General features: G+C 43.0%; 1 protein-coding gene across 2 annotated transcripts in view; it reads right to left on the reverse strand.

Annotated features, from left to right (window-relative positions):
• LOC410386 (tolloid-like protein 1) overlaps nucleotides 1-19,121 on the reverse strand; it is a 51,666-nt gene that overhangs the window by 2,382 nt on the left and 30,163 nt on the right. For both annotated transcript variants that reach the window (XM_006566964.3, XM_006566963.3), the window contains exons 2-14: nucleotides 16,060-16,212; nucleotides 15,747-15,951; nucleotides 14,778-15,050; nucleotides 5,413-5,796; nucleotides 5,049-5,227; nucleotides 3,432-3,662; nucleotides 3,105-3,329; nucleotides 2,156-2,623; nucleotides 1,713-1,835; nucleotides 1,264-1,582; nucleotides 870-1,161; nucleotides 559-772; nucleotides 59-309 (exon numbers count right to left, since the gene is read on the reverse strand). In XM_006566964.3, coding sequence (XP_006567027.2) covers nucleotides 59-309; nucleotides 559-772; nucleotides 870-1,161; nucleotides 1,264-1,582; nucleotides 1,713-1,835; nucleotides 2,156-2,623; nucleotides 3,105-3,329; nucleotides 3,432-3,662; nucleotides 5,049-5,227; nucleotides 5,413-5,796; nucleotides 14,778-15,050; nucleotides 15,747-15,892 — 3,105 coding nt within the window. In that variant the 5' untranslated portion in view covers nucleotides 15,893-15,951; nucleotides 16,060-16,212. The remainder of the gene's footprint in view (nucleotides 1-58; nucleotides 310-558; nucleotides 773-869; nucleotides 1,162-1,263; nucleotides 1,583-1,712; nucleotides 1,836-2,155; nucleotides 2,624-3,104; nucleotides 3,330-3,431; nucleotides 3,663-5,048; nucleotides 5,228-5,412; nucleotides 5,797-14,777; nucleotides 15,051-15,746; nucleotides 15,952-16,059; nucleotides 16,213-19,121) is intronic.

A 19,121-nucleotide genomic window follows, 5' to 3' on the forward strand; every position in this document is an offset into this window, starting at 1 on the left:
GTGAGTACGTAAGAACGCGAGCACACTTAATTTTGTATATCTCGTGTCATCAACTTACGCTATTTCCGCAGAATCGTCCATAGAGGAGGCCAGACGTGTCCAGGCCGGAATAGACTTCGACAAAATCGTAATTGCAGTCGCTCTCCGATTCTAGTTGGAACGTGACAAACGTGAGATGCACGTTTTTACCAGGTGGCGCCTCGATTGCCCAATCACAATCGGTCCTGTGGTCGTAATTGTGGACACCGTATCTCGCATGGGAGTACAAATGCCTGATTTCGTTGGTCGCAACCAGATGGCCACCGCAAGCTGTGCACGAGAAAGCGATCGAGCGAGTGAAATTGTTATGTTCAAATTATTTCGATGTACGAGTAAATGAAAACAAAATAATCGAGTCGTATAATAATATCTTCTGGAATATTCCCATGCGTAATTCTCATGCAATTCTGATGATGCTTTAGAAAGTTGAAATTACGGTGTAAATATCGGAGAATAGCTCGTTCCACGACAAATTTAATACGTTGGATTACTTCGATTTAAATTGAATAGCTGTTTTACCCGTGCTATGAGTTGCAAAGAAACCTTTCCTCTGGACGGAAGCATCGCTCTTAAATACCATGTACATTTGATTCCCAGTTGCCAAGATTGGATGGGGCTCTTTGGTACCGCAGAATTTGCCGAGAACGTGACTATCGGGCGAATCGCCGTCGTAAATCGCGATGTGATCGTAATTGCATTCTTGATGGGACTCCATCTCGAAAACTTTGAAAACCTGAAAGAATTTTAACGCGTTGAATAGCGTTCACGAATAGGATTGAAATAATATTTGCAAATATCCGTTAAAATACAAAGTTCTTAAGGACATTAACCAATTTAATACGATGACCCGGTTTGGTGACAAAATGCCAGACGCAATCTTTCAGGCCAGGATAATAATCTGGATAGTTGGGTGATGTTATAGTGCCCATAGGCGCGGCAATTTCGTACTTGCAACCGCCTTCCTTACAATCGTGTCCATTTTCGTGAAGCGTAAATCCGTTGTGACACGAGCATTGATAAGAGCCTATTGTGTTTCTGCACTCGTGTTGACAACCGCCATTGTTGGTCGCACACTCATCCATGTCGGTGAAGAATACCGCAGCAAAACCAGTTTTCTGGATACTGCAATTACACGCGGAAATATATAGAAGGTCGTCTCGTAAAAAAGATATTCCAGAAAAAGAGATAAGAAGAGATTGCTCAAACGTTCATTCGTCACGTTACCTGTTATCAGACGTGAAGGTTACTCTCATGGAGTTGCCCTCCGAGGTAATGAGCGATGGTAACCTCGAGCCGCAGAAAACTCCGTGCTTTCTCAAAATATCGTCTCCGAGTTTGCTGCTCACTTCCACGGAATCGTATTCGCATTCCTGTTGACGAGCATTCGTACCCTCGAGATCGAAATGGGTGAAATTGAGCGTGATACGGTATTGGGGCGGAGCTATGATCTCCCAGACACAATCCTTGTTTCCTGGATAAGTTACCGGAAACGAGGGACTCGTGATAGTTCCGTTGCTGTCCTCGAACACTCCGCCACAGGCATCTGATAAACGTAACACGTGTTAATCGACAGAGATACATTGAAATCCTAATCTATCGTCAGTGAAATATTTCTAAAATAAACTAGAACAATTGGAAAGAAGAAGTTGTGATTTACGTTCTGGATAAATTACCTTCGCAGTGTTTCCCATCGGAATGTAACTCGTAGCCAGGTTTACAGGAACATTCGAATCCGCCCAAAGTGTTGATGCAATTGTGTTCACAACCGTGATCGATCAACACGCACTCGTCGAATTCTAAAAAAAAAAAATACATTAAAGCTTCACTTCAACTCTTGATCAAACTTTGAATCAACATTACTCCTGTTAAAGAATAATTAAAAAAATTCTAATTTATATTTCTCTCATTTTTATTCTTTCTAATTTATCTAAAAAAAAAGAAATTCTCTTTATCTCTTATTTCTTTCAATTAGCATTGCGACGAATCTCTTTCACGTTAAAATTTATTTCAAAATTTCAGCAAGGATTATTATATATACGAGGATAATAATAAAAGGGGGAATCGAATCGCAGAGAGGCATTGAAGCTCGATCGAACGTGAAACTGGAAACTCTCACCTTTCATGAACGTGGCCGAGAATCCAGCCTTCTGCACGGACCCGTCGCTAACAAACTTCACCAGAAGTTTGTTGCCCGTCGACTTGATGTCCGGAGGTATCTTGTAACCGCAGTAAACCCCGATCAATGGCGAATCCGCGTTATGGCCGTCCCGCACCTCCACGTAGTCGTACACGCAATTGTCGTGATTCTCGATCTCGAACGATTGAAACTTCAACGCCACTTGGAAGTTTTGGGGCACTGACAATTTCCAGACGCACTCCTTGCTCGATTGGTAACCGTCCGGGTAGTTGGGCGATTCCAGATGGCCGGTGTCCTCCAGCTCGATTTCACCACCGCAAACGGCCTCGTAGGACGCCGTGAAACCACGATGACCCGACTGATAGTTGGACGTCACGTATGTAACCAGCATTCGACTTCCGGTCGAGACCACAGGCTCGTGGATTTTACCGCTCCCGCAGTATCGACCTGCGTTTCGAATTAAATTAAATCAAAGACGAGTTTAAATCGGGACGATTTCTTCTTTTTCCTTTTTTATTTATTTCTTCAAGAGAATAATCGTGCAATTCGAATCTTCTCGCAATAAATATCCAGGAATTTGAAATATCGAGACGAGAGTAAAATACGAGATGTTCGCATTGATCATGCGCGAAACGGACAGAGGATTAAACTTAGATCTTACGACACTCGTCGACAAACTAAATCCTTCTATAAATTCCTGTCTCGAGCGAAAGCGATTATTATTTCGGTTTAAAAGAGTCACTTTACCGATCGTTAATAATTGCCAGAATGGGAAAGAGAAAAAGAATAAAGGTGAATATATATTCGCAAACAGGATTTCGCGTGGAAATATTTTCTTCTTGGTGAATGCAATATATACAGTCAGACCGGGGATAAGTATAAATTTCTCCCCAATGTTTCCACCTTTCTCGTCACGATTTTTACTCACCCAACACGTTGCTTTTGTACCAATATCCGTCCCTAATCTCGAGATAGTCGCTGCGGCAAAAATTGCTTTTGAATATATCCAACGACGTAATATTGAGGACTATTCGTTCGCCATGCGTGGCCGTGATCCTCCATTCGCATCTCTCGCCCTCGGATGGCGGGGAGCTGTTCGGATGTGTCGGAGATCCGAAACTTCCGCTGTTTTCTTGAAACGTTCTGCCGCACTCTGTGGAAAAATCGAATCTGCTATATAACGCGAAAATCTTTTCCAATTTTCCAACGAAACGACGTAAGGAAAAAGTAAGAAGAATCACATATCGAAACTTACTGTAACATTTGTAAAGAAGATTGGTCTGAGCGATGTCCCCTTCGCTTAGTCGAAGCCTCTGCCCAATCTCGGGCCTCTTTTTCCCGTGCACTTCCATCGGCAAGATCGTATCTAAATACGTTCCCCTTGAAAACGTGTTTTTCGCGTAGTGCATGATGGAGTCGTAATCGTAGGGCAAACCGAGGGAGTTCACCTCGTCCTCGGTCAATTTGTTGAAGTTGTACTCCTGGCCTGTAGAATTTAAAATTCGATCAAACGATGATGAACGAGAGTACGATCTCGATCGATCATTCGCGTATGAAGCAAATCTTCCCGATGCAAACGTTCGATCCGAACTTCATCGCGATTAACCACCTCGAGTCGACAAACATTCCACGAGCATCGGGATCTGTAGCGTCAGCTCTAATTCTATATATGTGTATAATTGGAAACTTGACGTGCCATCGAAGAAACAAAACCGATACTCGATTCCATCGGGTATCCCAGCTGCTGTCTAACCGTTTCTCGACATTGTCAACCATTTCCGGCGCACGGTGTACTACCTCGTTTCGTACCACGTTTCCACGCTGTTCAACGTTCGCGATCGGTAGCGATGGGTTCGAGTGCATCACAAGTTGTTCAAATCCTTTATCACTTTTCGTATATTTCGAAAAAGAAGCGTTGCCTTGAAATTCGAATTAACCCCGTTTAGGAGAAAGTTTATTAAAATCAATGAAAACGAGGCTTGCGATCGATCCCATCGGTGTTCTGGACAAAACGCAGGGAACAAGATCCACGGAATTGTCGAGTGATTTTATCGCGGTGGCTCAAGGCGTAATTTCAACGGGGTAAACAGATGGTGCTCGGTAATTAAACAGCTCGTTACCATTCGCGTTATGAGTATCCATTAATCGGGATGCGATCGGTGTACGCAGCCAGGGGGATTGTCACGCGCAGCGTAAATATTAGAATACCGCCACCCACGCCCCGATTAGTTGTCATCGCTAATGATTGGTGAGATTTGCATGCCATCCAAATTGGCCCATTAATCTGAAACGGATACACCTATTCGCCGCGAAGGCAAACGCTGAAATCCGAGATTCGGCCACGCTTCGAAGGCGTTGGAAGGATCGTTCTCACGTTCGCCAAACACGTTCCGAAACGATCTCCGTTCTTCGATGTATCGATCGAATTGAATAAATCTCTCGTTTGTTCGTCGAAGATTGGAGAACGAGGTGGGTCGAGGTGTTGGCGACTCGACACCGCCATTGGGAATTAATGCCCGTGTTCCCGTTTAAATTATTTGCGACCGTTGCGGTTTGACCATCGCGAATAAATGAATTAATTTGCACGGCTAATAAATTTATATTCGCGTGTATATCGTAAACATCGAAAGGGGCTCGCTAATTGGCACTGCTTTTAACGATTCGATCTATTAGGTGGCAGGGAATTAATTCGAATTAATATCACTTCATTAAATTATTTATGATTCGATCCCTGCCAATTAATCTGGTGACGTGAAATTTACATTCGCTCATTATCATGTTCACCAAAATTCGAATCCCGGAGAGACACGATAGATGGAATATTTCTTTTTCGCGAATTTAAGCGGAAGAATGGAAAGGAATTCTTGCTTACCGGACATGATATTGTCACGGATAATTTGCACGTGGCGATCGCGATCCGGTCTGGTGTGCTCGTGCCAAAAACCGACTACGTGGCCCAACTCGTGCACCACTATCCCAAACTTGTCGCAATTCTTCCCGATACTTATCGCCTGCGGCCCGTTTCCTCTCTTCCCGACGAACGAGCAGCATCTGTCGTCAAAATTGTCAGCGATGAAACGAGAAGGGAGAGGAAGGGAAAAAAATCGTAAGAATCGATATTCCAAACGAAGAAAGAAAGAAAGAAGAAAGATCTATCTATAATTGAAGTAGCGAGGAAGGGTTAAAAGGATTCTGCTTTGGAAAACGAAACGTTCTCTTCGCGTTGGCAAACTCACCCGCAAGGCCTCTCGGTGAACAGTATATAATTAGGATGCTCCTGGGGGACCCTCTCCACGAATTTGACGCAAGTGAAATTCTCCCAGTGTCTCATCGCCTGTTTGAACAGAGCTTTGTGGGCGCCGGAAAAGTTTCCATCGATCTCGTACGGGATCACCCCGTGATCCCATACGCGTTCCTTGCGAGCTGTCGCAGCCCTCCTCGCCCTGCTCGAAAATCTCTCGCGTTTCCTCGCCCCCCCGTGTTTCCACTTGTGCTCCATGTCGTAGAACTGGATCGAACGTAATTGCCGATCGTGAAACGACACCACCTCGTCCGAGGAGTCGTCCAAGTCTCGTCTGATCAGAGGGATCTTTCGACGCCGATGCCTCCTCTTCGGCGTTCTGCAAAATTTTTACGCAAATTATTATCCATCCACAATTTCATATTGTATTGTTCTCGTTCGTTGCATTCCTTTGTCCCATCTTATGAGAATTTTCCAGTAAAAATCGTTATTCCAGTATTCGTCGTATTGCGTGAAAAAATCTATCGATTTTTTAAAATCGGCCCGAACACGACTGTTTATTCGGAAAATAAAATAAACCGCTCAGTTTAATCGGATATAGGCGCGATCTTAAGAGGTTTATGTCACTTACTTCCCCTCTCAATCCGCTTAAAGAGAACCATCTAAAACGATGGGCGGCGAAACACCTCGGCTAAATTTCCATTCTCCCGCTCAATTTTCCTCGAATCTTTCGCTACTCTCCCTCTTTTATAGTATCCTTCGAAAACATTGGGTCCCCGTCAACGGTAAGAGATCCCCGGTTAATCTTCTCGCTGTCTTCTTCTTCTTTTCCTTTTTTTTTTACGATCTCCTCGAGCATTATTTATACTCGAACCTCGAGCCTGTTCGTTCCCCTTTCGCGAAAGATTGAAAAAAAAGAGTCGCGGAAAAAAGAAAAGAAAAGGAAAGAGAGAAAGGGAAGAGCAAAAAATAAGGAAAAAAAAAAAAGAGAGGAGAGGAAAATATGAAACACCGGAAAATTTACTCGCCCAGCGGCATCGAAGCGTTCAACGCGCTTGGGGCTCGTTAAAAAACTGTAAGACCGGAAAATTTACGGGGCAAAGCGGCAACCATCAAATGTTTAACGTTGGTGGAAATACGTTGGCTCGTTAAAAGTGAAAGCTTGTCAAATTATTAACACGGGTATCGACGTGATACCCGATATCACCCGCGACAAAAGTCTGTTACTCCTTTGATATTTCTCTTCTTTTTTTCTTTTTTTTTTTTTTTCACACGAGGCAACGCGTTATATTTGCAAAACAGCGAGACGCGTGCGGGCGAAGGATAATCGACATCGGTCGCGGGGGAGGGGAGAGGGTGTTGACGAAGCAAATAAAACGAGGCGGATAACCTGGCCAAAGTTGACTCGTGAACGTTCAATATCGTGCAAATAGTTTATGGATGTCACGCGAATTGTTACGCTTGTATCCCGCGCGTTCTGCAAGTTAAACGAATGCGCTTGTCGTTTGTAAAAGCGATGGGAACGGAAGTAGCGATGGGTATGAATCGATCGCGCGCGAGATCGATTCGAGATAGAGTCGAATGGGTTTTTCTTCGATTTGGAAATTCAATATCTTTCGAAATTTCGAAATATAGGAAACGAAACGATTATATTTTCGCGCTGTTCAAATTTTTCGACGGATTCCGATTTAAAATTGTTGCACGCTCGAGTCTGTCGCTAGCTAGGAAAAAACGAGACGAAGCAACGAGATATAGGATACGAAGTTGCCGCAAAAACAGGTGTTCGCGGTTATAAAAATGGCCGCGAAACACGGCATTGAAGCGAGCCGTGTTGCATCGCGAATTGAATGTATCGTCACGCGGGGGAGTCTCTCTCTTTTCTTTTTTTTTTTTTTTTTTATTTCGCGATATCGGATGAAATTGCCAGCGGGCTGGAACAAACGCGCTTTTCAGAAAACCCCTTCGGTCACGCGGCCCCTTTATCGGCGGGAAAAAGCAATCGTGGCTAACGAACTGACCGACCAAGTGTCCAATTTCAACTTTGATGAAACGTGCTGTTGGGATCCTCGCTTCGAGTGAAAAGGCTGCGATCGTTTTGCAACCGACAAAACTCCACTCGAGAGGCCGTTTCACTTTTTAAACTCTCCTCCATCGAGAATAACGCTAATGATGATGATACGTACAGGATGGGGAATATCTTGGAAATTTTTTGCTGTTTTGAAAATTTCGAGAAAGTTTCGCCAACCAGTTAAAGAGTTTCACACGGATGGACAAAGATGCGCGTACGATTCTAGAGATGAACTTGTTAAACGAGGTCCAAGGATTCCATCTAGAACGACATTTAGAATCTGAAGACTGTGAGAAATATCGACCATTCTCGAATATCGAGAAGTTTCGATAACTTGGCGAGAAAAGAAAAACTCTCGAATCGAGAGATACGACACTCGAATTTAAAAGACAATTTTCTCGAACAGCGAGATTCGATTCGATTCCGACATTCATCGAAATCTCCTCGAACAAAACAAAGATTTTTTACCTCTCGTCGTGGTGGAAATTTCGTAGAATTTTTAAGAAAATGTTAGGAAAAGTGTGCCACCTTGTTTCGTGAAATTTTAACGAAAGGTTAAGCTTGATATTTCTACGCAGTGTATCTTTCAGATATGAAAAGAGATACGTTTCAGAGATACGTTTTGTTTTAATTAAAAAAAAAAAGAAAAAAAGAAAAGAAAAGAAGAAGAAATACTTTAGTAGATTCCTTTTCATACGCTTGGTTATTACATAACGAAGGTGGAAGGTGCACGTGCACGATGCAAGTACTCGTGCAAAGGTAAAGAAACGCAAGTACCATTTTACAGGTTGTCGTACATATTGGAATAACGCGAGCCTCCTCGCGAGGAGGGAAAAAAAAAAACAAAAAAAAAGTACTTCCCTCTCCTCCCCCACGCTCCCCCTCTGCTCTCCTATGTTTGCATAATACGAGGGAACGCAATAAAATTCTTCGGTAAATATCTCACAACTGCACGGTGGTACACCGCATGCATATTCATACTCGTGGAAACGAGGCGAAGTCGCGAAAAAGCTTTGAGCCAAACTGCCCTCGCTGCGTTCTACAATCGTTACGTTTTGTGAACGATTACGAAAACCTATTGTCAATTCGAATATTCTTCTTCCCCGATCCTTTCACATTCAATTTTTCAATCTTCAAAATATAAGAACACGAATATATATATATAAGAAGCACGAAGCGAAAAACCGAATCGATCGATCGTTCGAACGATCAATTACGAACCCCTCCCTCCCTCCCTTGCCCGTCCTCACGTTGCAAAAATTCAATTTTCCCTGGGTAATCCGCGCCCCATAAAGAAAGAGGGATCGAAAAAAGGAAAAAAGGAGGAGAGAGAGAGAGGAAAAAAAATAAACCAGCTCCCAAAAACCGGCAACAGCAACGATTCATCCCATTCCCTCCCTCTCCACCCTTCGAGCGAACGAACCGCGGTATCGAGTCCCCGTGGTTCGGTGGTCGGGAACAGAAGGAACGAGGGAAGGGAAGAGGAGAGGAGAGGAGAAAAAAAGAAAAAAGGAAAAAAAAAGAGGGGGAAGGGAGTGACACTTTGAAAAATAATTTGCCCCCTCTCGCGTAAACACGGCGAGAGAGGTTGGCGCGCGTGTGCCACGGGTTTCTGCCCCTCGTTTATTAGTACTAATTACCGCGGGGGCGTAATTCTCCCCGGATTCCCTATCTCCCCACCCGCGAGGGGTGAACCACCCTTGCAGCGGCGACTCTCGACCGCCAGCAATCAAGCTATGCGCTTCTGAATCGGCGCGGCATTACAATTAATTAACGGGGCGAGCGAGCGAGCGAGCTAGCTAGCTACCTAGCTAGCTGCTTCCATTAAGGGTGCACGAGAGAGAGAGAGAAAGGGGGTGGTTCGTGCACGTACGTACAAATCGTAGAAATTCACGGGTGCCTGTGGAAAAACCGGCACAGACGTTTCTTCAACGACGTTTAGAAACGGGATCTTTCTCTTCCCTCTCCGTTTCTTTTACGATCGTGTGTGTGTGTATATATATATATATGTTTGACGTTGCAGGTTTTACGATTGACACTCTCACTGACTCGTCTTATGAGATAAACGTCAGTCAGTCTCCGTGAGAAGAAAGATATATATATACGTATAGTATACGAGGAATGGATGCTCGTTATTGCGACTTATACTGTTATATCAAGGGTATCTATAGTGGAGATGTAACGTATCTAGGATAGGATGCGTTTTGCATTCAACCCTTTTAAGGGGATAAAATATAAATGGATTAACGCGTTGAACCGCGTGGAGTGAAGTTTGTGCAGAGTCACGATAACGAAAGGTTTTATTGGACGGTGAAGTCGGGCGATATGGAGGAATATGGAAGAAAAAGGGGGGGGTTCGTTGATTAATGATGAGGTTACTTGGACCGATTCCGGGTTAATTGTTTTAGTCGGTTTCGACTAAGCACTGGCGTCGGTTGTAATATTTGTCAGTTTCAACGTCAGTTTCGTTAGCGAAAGGTGAAAAGAAAGATTATTTGTGTTAAGGCGATTTGCGCTTGACGCACGTTCCTTACGTGAAAGTGAAAAATGGACGGACTGCCTGTCCGCCGCGAAACAAATTGTCCCGGTGCATCGAACCTTGGAAAAAAAGAAGGAGAAAAAAAAGAGAAATAATGAAAATAATAGAGAGGTGATAAAGTTTAACTTTGGTATCGATCGATAAAAATGTAACTCCAATTTCTTATCTTTCGTCCGTACTCATCGAATCATCGTCCCTCCAGATTCGGGTTAATCGTTACGGGTTCGTGGATATCTGGAAACTAGAAACGATACGTCTCGCTTAATATCGCGTCTAACAATAAGCACCGGCAACAACGAGACGTCCAACCCCCTTGTTTTCATTGCGGCGATCTTGTACGGGGTTACCGCAAATGCAGTCCCGGATATAAAACGTAACGATAATCGCGCGATTCTCTCCAATCTCGCCGTTAAATCCCCGTGTCGAAACTTGCGAGCCTCGGCGTATTTCAAGGGGTTAAATAGGTTTTAGGTCGGGCAAGTCGTTCGGTGCTTCATACTTGGGAGGAGTTAAAAGGAATAATGTAGTCCATTGAAGAGGAATCGAAGGGATAAATATATATATATACAAAATGAAGATAGAATAAATCAAAAGGGATAATTGGATCGTTATTTTGACGAGAGAAATTATTATTTTTTTCTTCCCACTGATTTTTAACGAAACGTAATAATGGAATAATTATTATTGCGGTAATGTCGCGTTTCGGGGAGGGAGAGGGGAATGGGGAGAACGGAAACGACTGGAATGAATAGATTTTAGGGGTAATACCGTGTTTTCAATGACGGCAAATGCGTACTGCGTATTCGAAATGGTATTTCATCGGAGGAGGGAGGGAGAGGAGTGTGGGCGAAACAGGGTTCTCGTCACGAGGCGCGATCGCATTTTAAATGAATTTTATACCCGTTCCGCGAATGAAAGCGCAATAGCGCGTTTTGTACATCGTATTTTTTTAATCGATCGTTCAATCCATTTTTTTTTTCCCATAATACCTCAAGTCCGTTTCGTTGTTTCTCGCGGTGCCGTTATTCCTAGAATATTTTTCGAAAATATGTTTTCAGGAAAAAAGAAAAATAGAAAAAGAAAACCAAATTATCGGAACCGATACACTTTCCAAATATACATCCAATTTTCTGCTACGTTCCCAATTTCGTTAACCGATTTTATCCATTCCGTCCCGAGTTTTAATATTCTTTTTTTTTTTCCTCGATGACTCTTCGAAACTCTTTTTGGTGTGCCGGAAGTCTCGGTGGGATCGCGATCGAACAGCCGAATTCACGGAGGAGTCTCGCGCGGCTCGTCATCCTCTTCTCTTTCACGCATGGGAAACCGTTCGATTTCCACGAGGGGTAGGGCGCCCGACGCGGATTTCAATCAAACGATCGCGAGACGCATAGATCATTCTATTAGCTTTGACGTGCGCTAGTTACCACCCCTTCGAATGTCGATCCATCTCTCGACCCGGTCGAAAACCCGCTCCTCCCTCCCCAACCGCCGAGCAATAAACCACAATATAATATATCAGTGTCCCGTCCATACCGAAATAATCCGGCCGGACCGGTTTCGAATTTAACGAATCACGATTTTTCATCAATCAGCTTGGACCACGATGAAAACGCGCGAATCTACGCGCCACTCCCTCCCCTTCCAAAAAAAAAAATTGGAATATTTCGAGCGCAGGGCTCGTGCACACCCCAATCGTCCGTCATCGTCCGCGATAAAACTTATGATCGGTGGAATAATTGGCGTGGGAACGATACGATGGTACGATTAAAAAGCGCGTGCCTTTTTAAGGGTGGATCTGTGGAGTTAAAACCGGGATTTAATTAATCGATCGATCGATGAACGAACCGGGTGAGTTTTGAAAAGTTGCTTGGCTACCGATCGAATAACTTAAATTGAATAAAAATGGCCTCCGTTTTCCGCAGAAGGAAACTTTAACTAAAGTCGCAAATTACAAGGATTAAGGAATTAATTACAATCTCTTTGATATCCCTCGCGTTTTCTCTCGAACTTGTGTAGAAACGTAAATTAAATAAAAAGCTGAATCGCCGTATACAAAAGTTGGAAAAAGTTAGTAAGAGGATTAAAATGTTATATAGAATAAATTACAATTTCTTTCGACGTTTCTGGGGAGGACATGTTTATAAGAAGAGAATACTTGTTGTAATTGACTCGTTTTTCAACGATATCGATCGATAAGATAAATTCATCGAGGTCATTGCATTTCTTCCATATTCGAGATCGCCTGTTCCACCGATTCATCGTCCGACGCGTTTACGAGCACGTTTTTTCGACTCGAATTCATCGAGACGCGGCTTAAAATTCGTCCCCTTTTCACCCGTCCATCCGACTGTCCCCGGATCCTGGACAACAAACGCGATAATCTCGGGGCGGTGATAACGCGGAACGAAAAGAGTGGTCCCGCGGGGAGATGTGCCGGAAGTGGAAGAACGGAAGTCACGAAGGAGGACATTGATGAGTTACGGCGACCGATCCACTACAGACGTATTTGCTGAATACGAAATTTTTCTCCGATCTCGATAAATCACTCCGGAATCCCATCTTTCTCCTTTCCAACTATTCTCTCTTTCTCTCTATTTCTCCCGTTCTCTTTCGCGTCCGTCTTCATTTACTCGACCTCATTGAAATTAGAGCAAAAAGAAGAGGAAGAAGAAGAAGAAGAAAAGTGGAAGAACGTTCGATAAGAACCAAGTTACATCTCCTTCGATGAAAAACCGTTTAAAAACTCGATCAGATTGAAGCGATGATCGGGCGGAATTAATGCCTCGCTTGTTTTTACCCGATACTAGAAATTTATACGGATCGATGGAAGAAACGGACTTCAGAAACTTCCTTATCGGCCTGTAATTAATGCGTTCAACCTCACTTTCTTAATTGGAATTCTTGCGTTCGATTACGTAGCAGTTCTACCATCGATTCGACTTCTTTGAATAATCGATCGTTCTTTTTCTTCTTTCATAGTGCCATGCAGATTATTTATGGATAACTTACGTATCACGTTTATAGTAACGAATGGAGAAAGGAAGAGAGAGAGAGGATTATGATGCAAATAAATATAATCGAGAACGATGGAAAAACGTTTCGAGGTTTTCAAGAGAAGTCGGACAAGAGGGAGAAAATTACCGTATCAGATTTCGAATGCGAGGTTTAAACGCGCTTTGTAATCGCTTTTCGCCGAATAGGCGAAAGGGAATCACGCAGGTAGAAATTTCTGTGGATACAGAGCTTAACCACGTCAAAGGTATCGGATCCTGCTTGATCCTCTCTCCAGAATTCTGTGAAGCTTCGTCGGGGAATCACAATGTGATCGTGTTCCATGGTGTCGGGTCACGGGTCATAAACAAACGCTTTTGTAAGCCACGTTTCAACGTTGGAAAGGAAAGGATCAGGAAAACTCCAAGTTGCGACGGAAATAGCGAGGGGAAATGGGCGAAACCGATTTCGTTCGCGATATTGAAAAATGCCGATTCGATTTCTTCCTTTTCCTTTTCTCTCTCTCTCTCTCTCTTCCTACGTATCTCCTTTTTAAACGACGAATCAAAAATGGACATCGTGTATGAAACTAACTCGATTCGAGAGAAAAAAAAGAAAAAGAAATTCCAATGTTAACCAACGTTAACGCGGACGACGCGGTTTCACGCGGAAGCATCGATGAGGGAGGAGGAATAAAAAAGCGGGGATTTTTCTCGAGTACATTTTACCGATAACGTCCTTTCTACTACTTTTTCGGTCTTCATCCCGAACGGAGAAGAGAGGTGTTCTCACAGAGGCGCGCATAATCTATATACAAACACATCCGCAACCGGTCAGAGACACACCGGTTGTGTGCCGATGTTGACAGGTTATTGGCAGTTCAAGGGCTGAAAATGCCCGGCCTGGCGAGTATCGGTCCCCATTTTCCAGCTTTTTACGACGACGACCATTGTTATTGGCATAGTATAGCCCTACCAGCGGAAAATTGTTGGGTGATGGAGGAAGGGGAGAGAGTTAAAAAAAGCGAACTCTATCATCGAATACGGCAATACACTTGATCACTCTCTATCCCATGGAATATAGTGTATACTTCTTTTTTCCCCACTCACCAATAGGCACTTCAATTTCTTTTGTTATGATCGCTTCGGTATTATCGCAAACGGTCAAATTCATTATTCTTCGATGATTAATTTAATAGGTCGGTGTAAATGGGGACGCGAAAAAACGAAATATCGAATTTTATGAAATAAAACGTTAGCGTCGAACGTTTAATGTTTGATTTTAAGGGTGGAACAAGAATGGAGAATTTTTGGAGAAAATCTTTTCCATCGTAATTAACTGTTTCGATTGAAAATTTTAATCTCCAATTGCTTGGAAAGATCCGTAAATTTTTGACTTCCCTTCCAATCTTTTCTCCCGCGTTATTGATCGAACACCAACATCTTGTGGAAAATCTAAATACTATAAATTTCCACTGGAATCCAAACTGTTGCCGATCGATTTGACGATAACTTGCCCTGACAAATGTGTTTTGCTCCGTAAAATTGTGTCGAGCTGTACGCAACCAAAATGGGATCATCTTGTTTTCTCTATCGAGATTCTTTTTTATAAATTTTTCTCTTTTTTCTCCCCACCAAAATTCGAATTTTTATTCATAGTTTTATTATTAAAAAAAAAGAAAACACTTTCAAATATCTGAGGTAGCACGAGAGTATCTAACGAATAAAGTTGGACGAATAAAAGAGATTTTTATACCTACCTCCTACGATGATGACGACGATGACGTTGCTTGGACGTGTTCCGCGTGCTGCTTTCCGGTTGGATGGTGAACACTTGCTCGATGTTTTCCGCGTTCAAATTTCTCATTTGATTGGTGCCCTCCGTGCTCGTGGGAAACGCGACGTTCAACTCTTCAGACGTTCTCAAAAATGCTTGCATCGATTTTGTAGCGTTCGACGCCGTTTGCGAGGCTTCACGTCCTTGTTTTCGAGCGGAATGCCTCTTCTTCGTTGGTGGGGTCGTTGACTCTAGCCTAAACATTTCGTATTCGTACAAATTTAAAACCTTTCCTCCTGTATGGGGAAAATATTTAAATATTTCTTTTTTATATATCTGATAAAAGCTGAAAAAGAAATTCGTAAAAAATGTATTTGAAAATTCGAGATTCGTAGCTGTTTTCGGTGAAACAATAAACTAAAACGGACGCGATATACATATCGAGAAGCGTGTGAAGCGAGTACAATACCGTTCTTTATCGCCAGCTTTTAATTAATATCGCAGTTACAAAAGTCACCTTAATATTTTTAATTGGCATCGAGCACGCGAAAATATATCGCCTCCGCATTTTTTCAGATAAATTTATTATCGCCGCTTATTCCAAAACGTCGAACCGATTTTAAAAAACAAAGAGCATTACGGAATATCGTCCGTCAAAAAATAATCCATAATTTAACGCTTAGGATAAATTTAAAGCGCCGTTAAAAAAAAATTGAATTCTCCACCCAAATTGAAAAGTTAACAACAAATTTACGATTTACGAATAATAAGCGACCGATTGATCCTCGAAGAAAAAGAAAAAAAGAAGGAGAGAAACAATCGAGAAAATTATCACCGGTGTAGTCGCATTGTTGAAAAAGAAAAAGAAAAAATATCTCAAAACGGTGGGAGGGGAAAAAAAAAAAAGGGGAAAGAGAAAACGTTGGCGTGAAATTTTCGTGGCGCGACGTACCTGAATTCAACGCCTTCGTCCCTCACCCCAGGCCTGGCATCCTCGTTCCTAGCGTTAAAACTGAATCCACCCTCGAGCTCGCCGTCCATGCTGTATTGATTCCGGTCCACCATAATTGGTTCGGATTTCTCTTGAGAAGCCACCATCTCCTCGTTCTCCTGATGCGGCTCGTTAGCCTCGTGCCCATTTTTGAATTGGAGAATCTCTGAAACCATGCATATCCGCCTGCTAATACGCGATCTCAAAGGGAGATGGACGAGGAATGGAAAAAGTTTCCTTTCGTTTGGAAAACTTTTTTTTTTTTTTTTTGTACCTGTAAGACCCTCCTCCTCGACCTGGAGACCCTCTTTCAACACCTCGTCCCGATATTTCTCCAGCTCCTCCAAGAAACTCTTGTTGAGCTTCTGCTGCCTCCATTCGGTCTCGTATTTGATGTTGGGCAGAGCGATGTCGCCCAGGAACCCGCCTGAAATGGAACAAAGAAAAAGGAAAAATAAGAAAAGTAAGGAAAAATAAGCGAGAAAGTTACATCTGGGAGAAAAATTAAAATTATTAACTCTCTCTACTCGAAGAGATAATCTTTGCCGTAACATCGTTCGTGAGACGAAGAAAGATCTACGAGTTATTCAATCTTCATAATTCATAGAAGAAATTCCACGGACGAGGATAATACAATTTCTCAGATCCAGTGGAACTTGTTTTTCTCTGACCCATGGGATTAAAATTATCGAAGGAACTCTTAACTTTGCCTAACATTTGGGGCAGGGAAGAGGTCATGGTTTGCTCGGTCACTGTGTATGCGGACAACGTCGAGATTCCAGAGATGATGGGAAAAGCTCGAAATACCGGGAGAGTTGGGGAGTGTTTACAGGCACGTGAAGGCGAGGAGAAGACAACGTTCCACGACCTGATCGTGACCCAATATAACCGATCCCACGACCTCCTGGATCTGGCAAGATGGCAATTCACGAGGCACGATTCCTGTGATTCCTCCAACGGTTTAAAACCGTTCGAGATTCTTGTTAGAACGAAAAGTGTTGTCTAAGATAAGAAAATGGAGATTCCGTGGATAAAGAATCTCACGAGAGAATGTTACGATTCTGATTAATTGAAAAGAAAATCTTACGATTTAAATGTAACGACTCGCGATAAACTTGTCGGAGAGTAATTTCTAGGAATTCGGGGTCGCTCGTCTTCCGATGACCCGAGACGAATCGCATAATCTCGACAACGCCACGGGAAAAAATAACGATTCGATATAGTTGTAAGAATTAAAGATCGTAAAACTCGCTAATACGCCTTGACAAACGAGAGAGTTGTTCGCGGTTTTACGACTCTCTCTCTCTCTCTCTCATGTGATCCATCGTTTACGTTTTACATCGTCGAGATGGATCAAGTTCCAAGCATATGACAAATCCTATATAACCTCAAGATCAAGGAACTCGTAATTCAACCAGAAACCTCGCCTAGTCGCTTTAGAAAACGTCTCGTTTCCAGTATTTCCATTAAACAGTTAACCCAGTTAACCGAGTTACCGCAAACTGTTCCAACATCTCCGTCTCCTCCTCTTTCTTCTTCTTCTTCGAACCGTGCGAATTGTTTAGATCGTTTTCTCCAATTCTCCAATTTTCCCTCGTCGCCTCCGTTCATCTTTTCCCTTTCATTTCATTTCGAAATGAAGAGAAAAGCGACAACTTTTAACTTCTCGTCTCGCTTTTAAAAAATATTACCTCTCGCGTGCATCGACGCGCCATCTTCCATTTAATCCACCCTCGAGCGCTCGAAAATTCCCTAACTTTTTCTCCTCCCCTCTGAAATTCGAGGAACGCGGAGAAACTCGCGCCTCTCTCTCTCTCTTTCTCTCTCTGAGTACACTGACAAAGATCGAACATTACCCCTCCCCAATAATTCCCCAATTTACGTTCGCGCGTGATTCGGACTTTCGACGTGCATACGTCGTCTTGTTAGCGATGCCAGCTAGTTATATAGGAGTTATAGAGGAATTTCCAAGACACTGGGCCCGCCACTGTAATGTGCCGCGTTGCACAGACTTATTATCAACGTCTATAAATCACGAGACTGTGTGTTTTATCGGCGAAGAGGAGAGGGAGAAAGAGAGAGAGAGAGAGTTTGTTCGGGTGCAGTTGTTACGAGCGATGTAAACAGCTTCGACCGTGTTATCGGATACGAGGAGCGGGTCGAAGATTCGTGACGAGAAAAAGGGAACGGGAGGGGAGGAAGAAAGGAAGAGAAAAGAAGAAGAGTATATATATATAGTCGGTGAACATTTTGAAAAGTCACCTGATAAGTTCGGTCGGGGCGGATAAGTTTTGGATCGAATTCAACGTTCGGAAACGGTACGTACATATTGATCCTCTCGCCTTATATATATACTTATGTAAAACAAATTTTAACAGTTAAACTTCTCCGAGTCTCCGATAACCGCAAATATTCCGAGTATTCCCGCGTCGAATTGCCGAGAATAAAATTGCTTCCTTCCTTCCTTTCTTAGCAATCTCATCGAGATGCTCTCCTCTCTATTTCAATGGAATTTCGCACGTAAATTTCGGAAAATACGCGTATTGTTTTTTTTTTTGTTAATTTTCTTCTCTCGATTCCAATATCTCGCGCGTTCCGTCTTTGATCCGTCAGATCAAAAAGGCCGTTTCGCTGTGTGCAGTTGACGAAACATCCGAGGTGTTATTGGTGTTTTCATAGCGGAAAAAGTATTGTGAAAAATTCAGAATCATTTCACAGCGAGAGCTCTCACTCGAGCAAAGGTAATTCTCTTTTTGCTCGAATGGAACGCCTTTTTCTCCGGTATTTCATTTTCTTGGTGAAAAATCACCACCAAGGATTCCAAGACGATTTTTCTTCGAGCGAGAATTCCATCGATTAAAATCGGTAATTGTAAATTTTATTACCCGCGCGTGTTTTCAGAATCTCTCCGCGCAAAAATTCACTCTTCTATATCTCGATAATGCGACTTTAATAAAGAAAGCCCGTTTGCCAAATTTTGGAGAAGGAAAGTTTGTAGCATCGATGGAACGATATTTCGCGGAAATCGATCCAGGGCCAGTTCCTTTGCTCCACGCTGCGTTTCGAGACGATCTTCCGTTATCGAGGGAAGTTGGCGAGTGTTGGATGACACTTGGGAGGCGATTCGTGTCAACGACGCCGTTCTTACTTCGATTCGAGAGCGTTCGTTCCCATTCAGAAATTCGGTGAGCCGCGGAAGATGAAACTTTTGTTCCACGTCGAAAGCTCTCTCTCTCTCTCTCCGAAACGATCCGATGGAAATAATTCTTTTCTTCGAGATTCGAGGAAACGGTTTTCTCGATTCGATTCCAGTTTCCTTAGAGAAAGATATATATA

The sequence above is a fragment of the Apis mellifera genome, linkage group LG12, assembly GCF_003254395.2.
Source record: "Apis mellifera strain DH4 linkage group LG12, Amel_HAv3.1, whole genome shotgun sequence".
NCBI classification, from domain to species: Eukaryota; Metazoa; Arthropoda; class Insecta; order Hymenoptera; family Apidae; genus Apis; species Apis mellifera.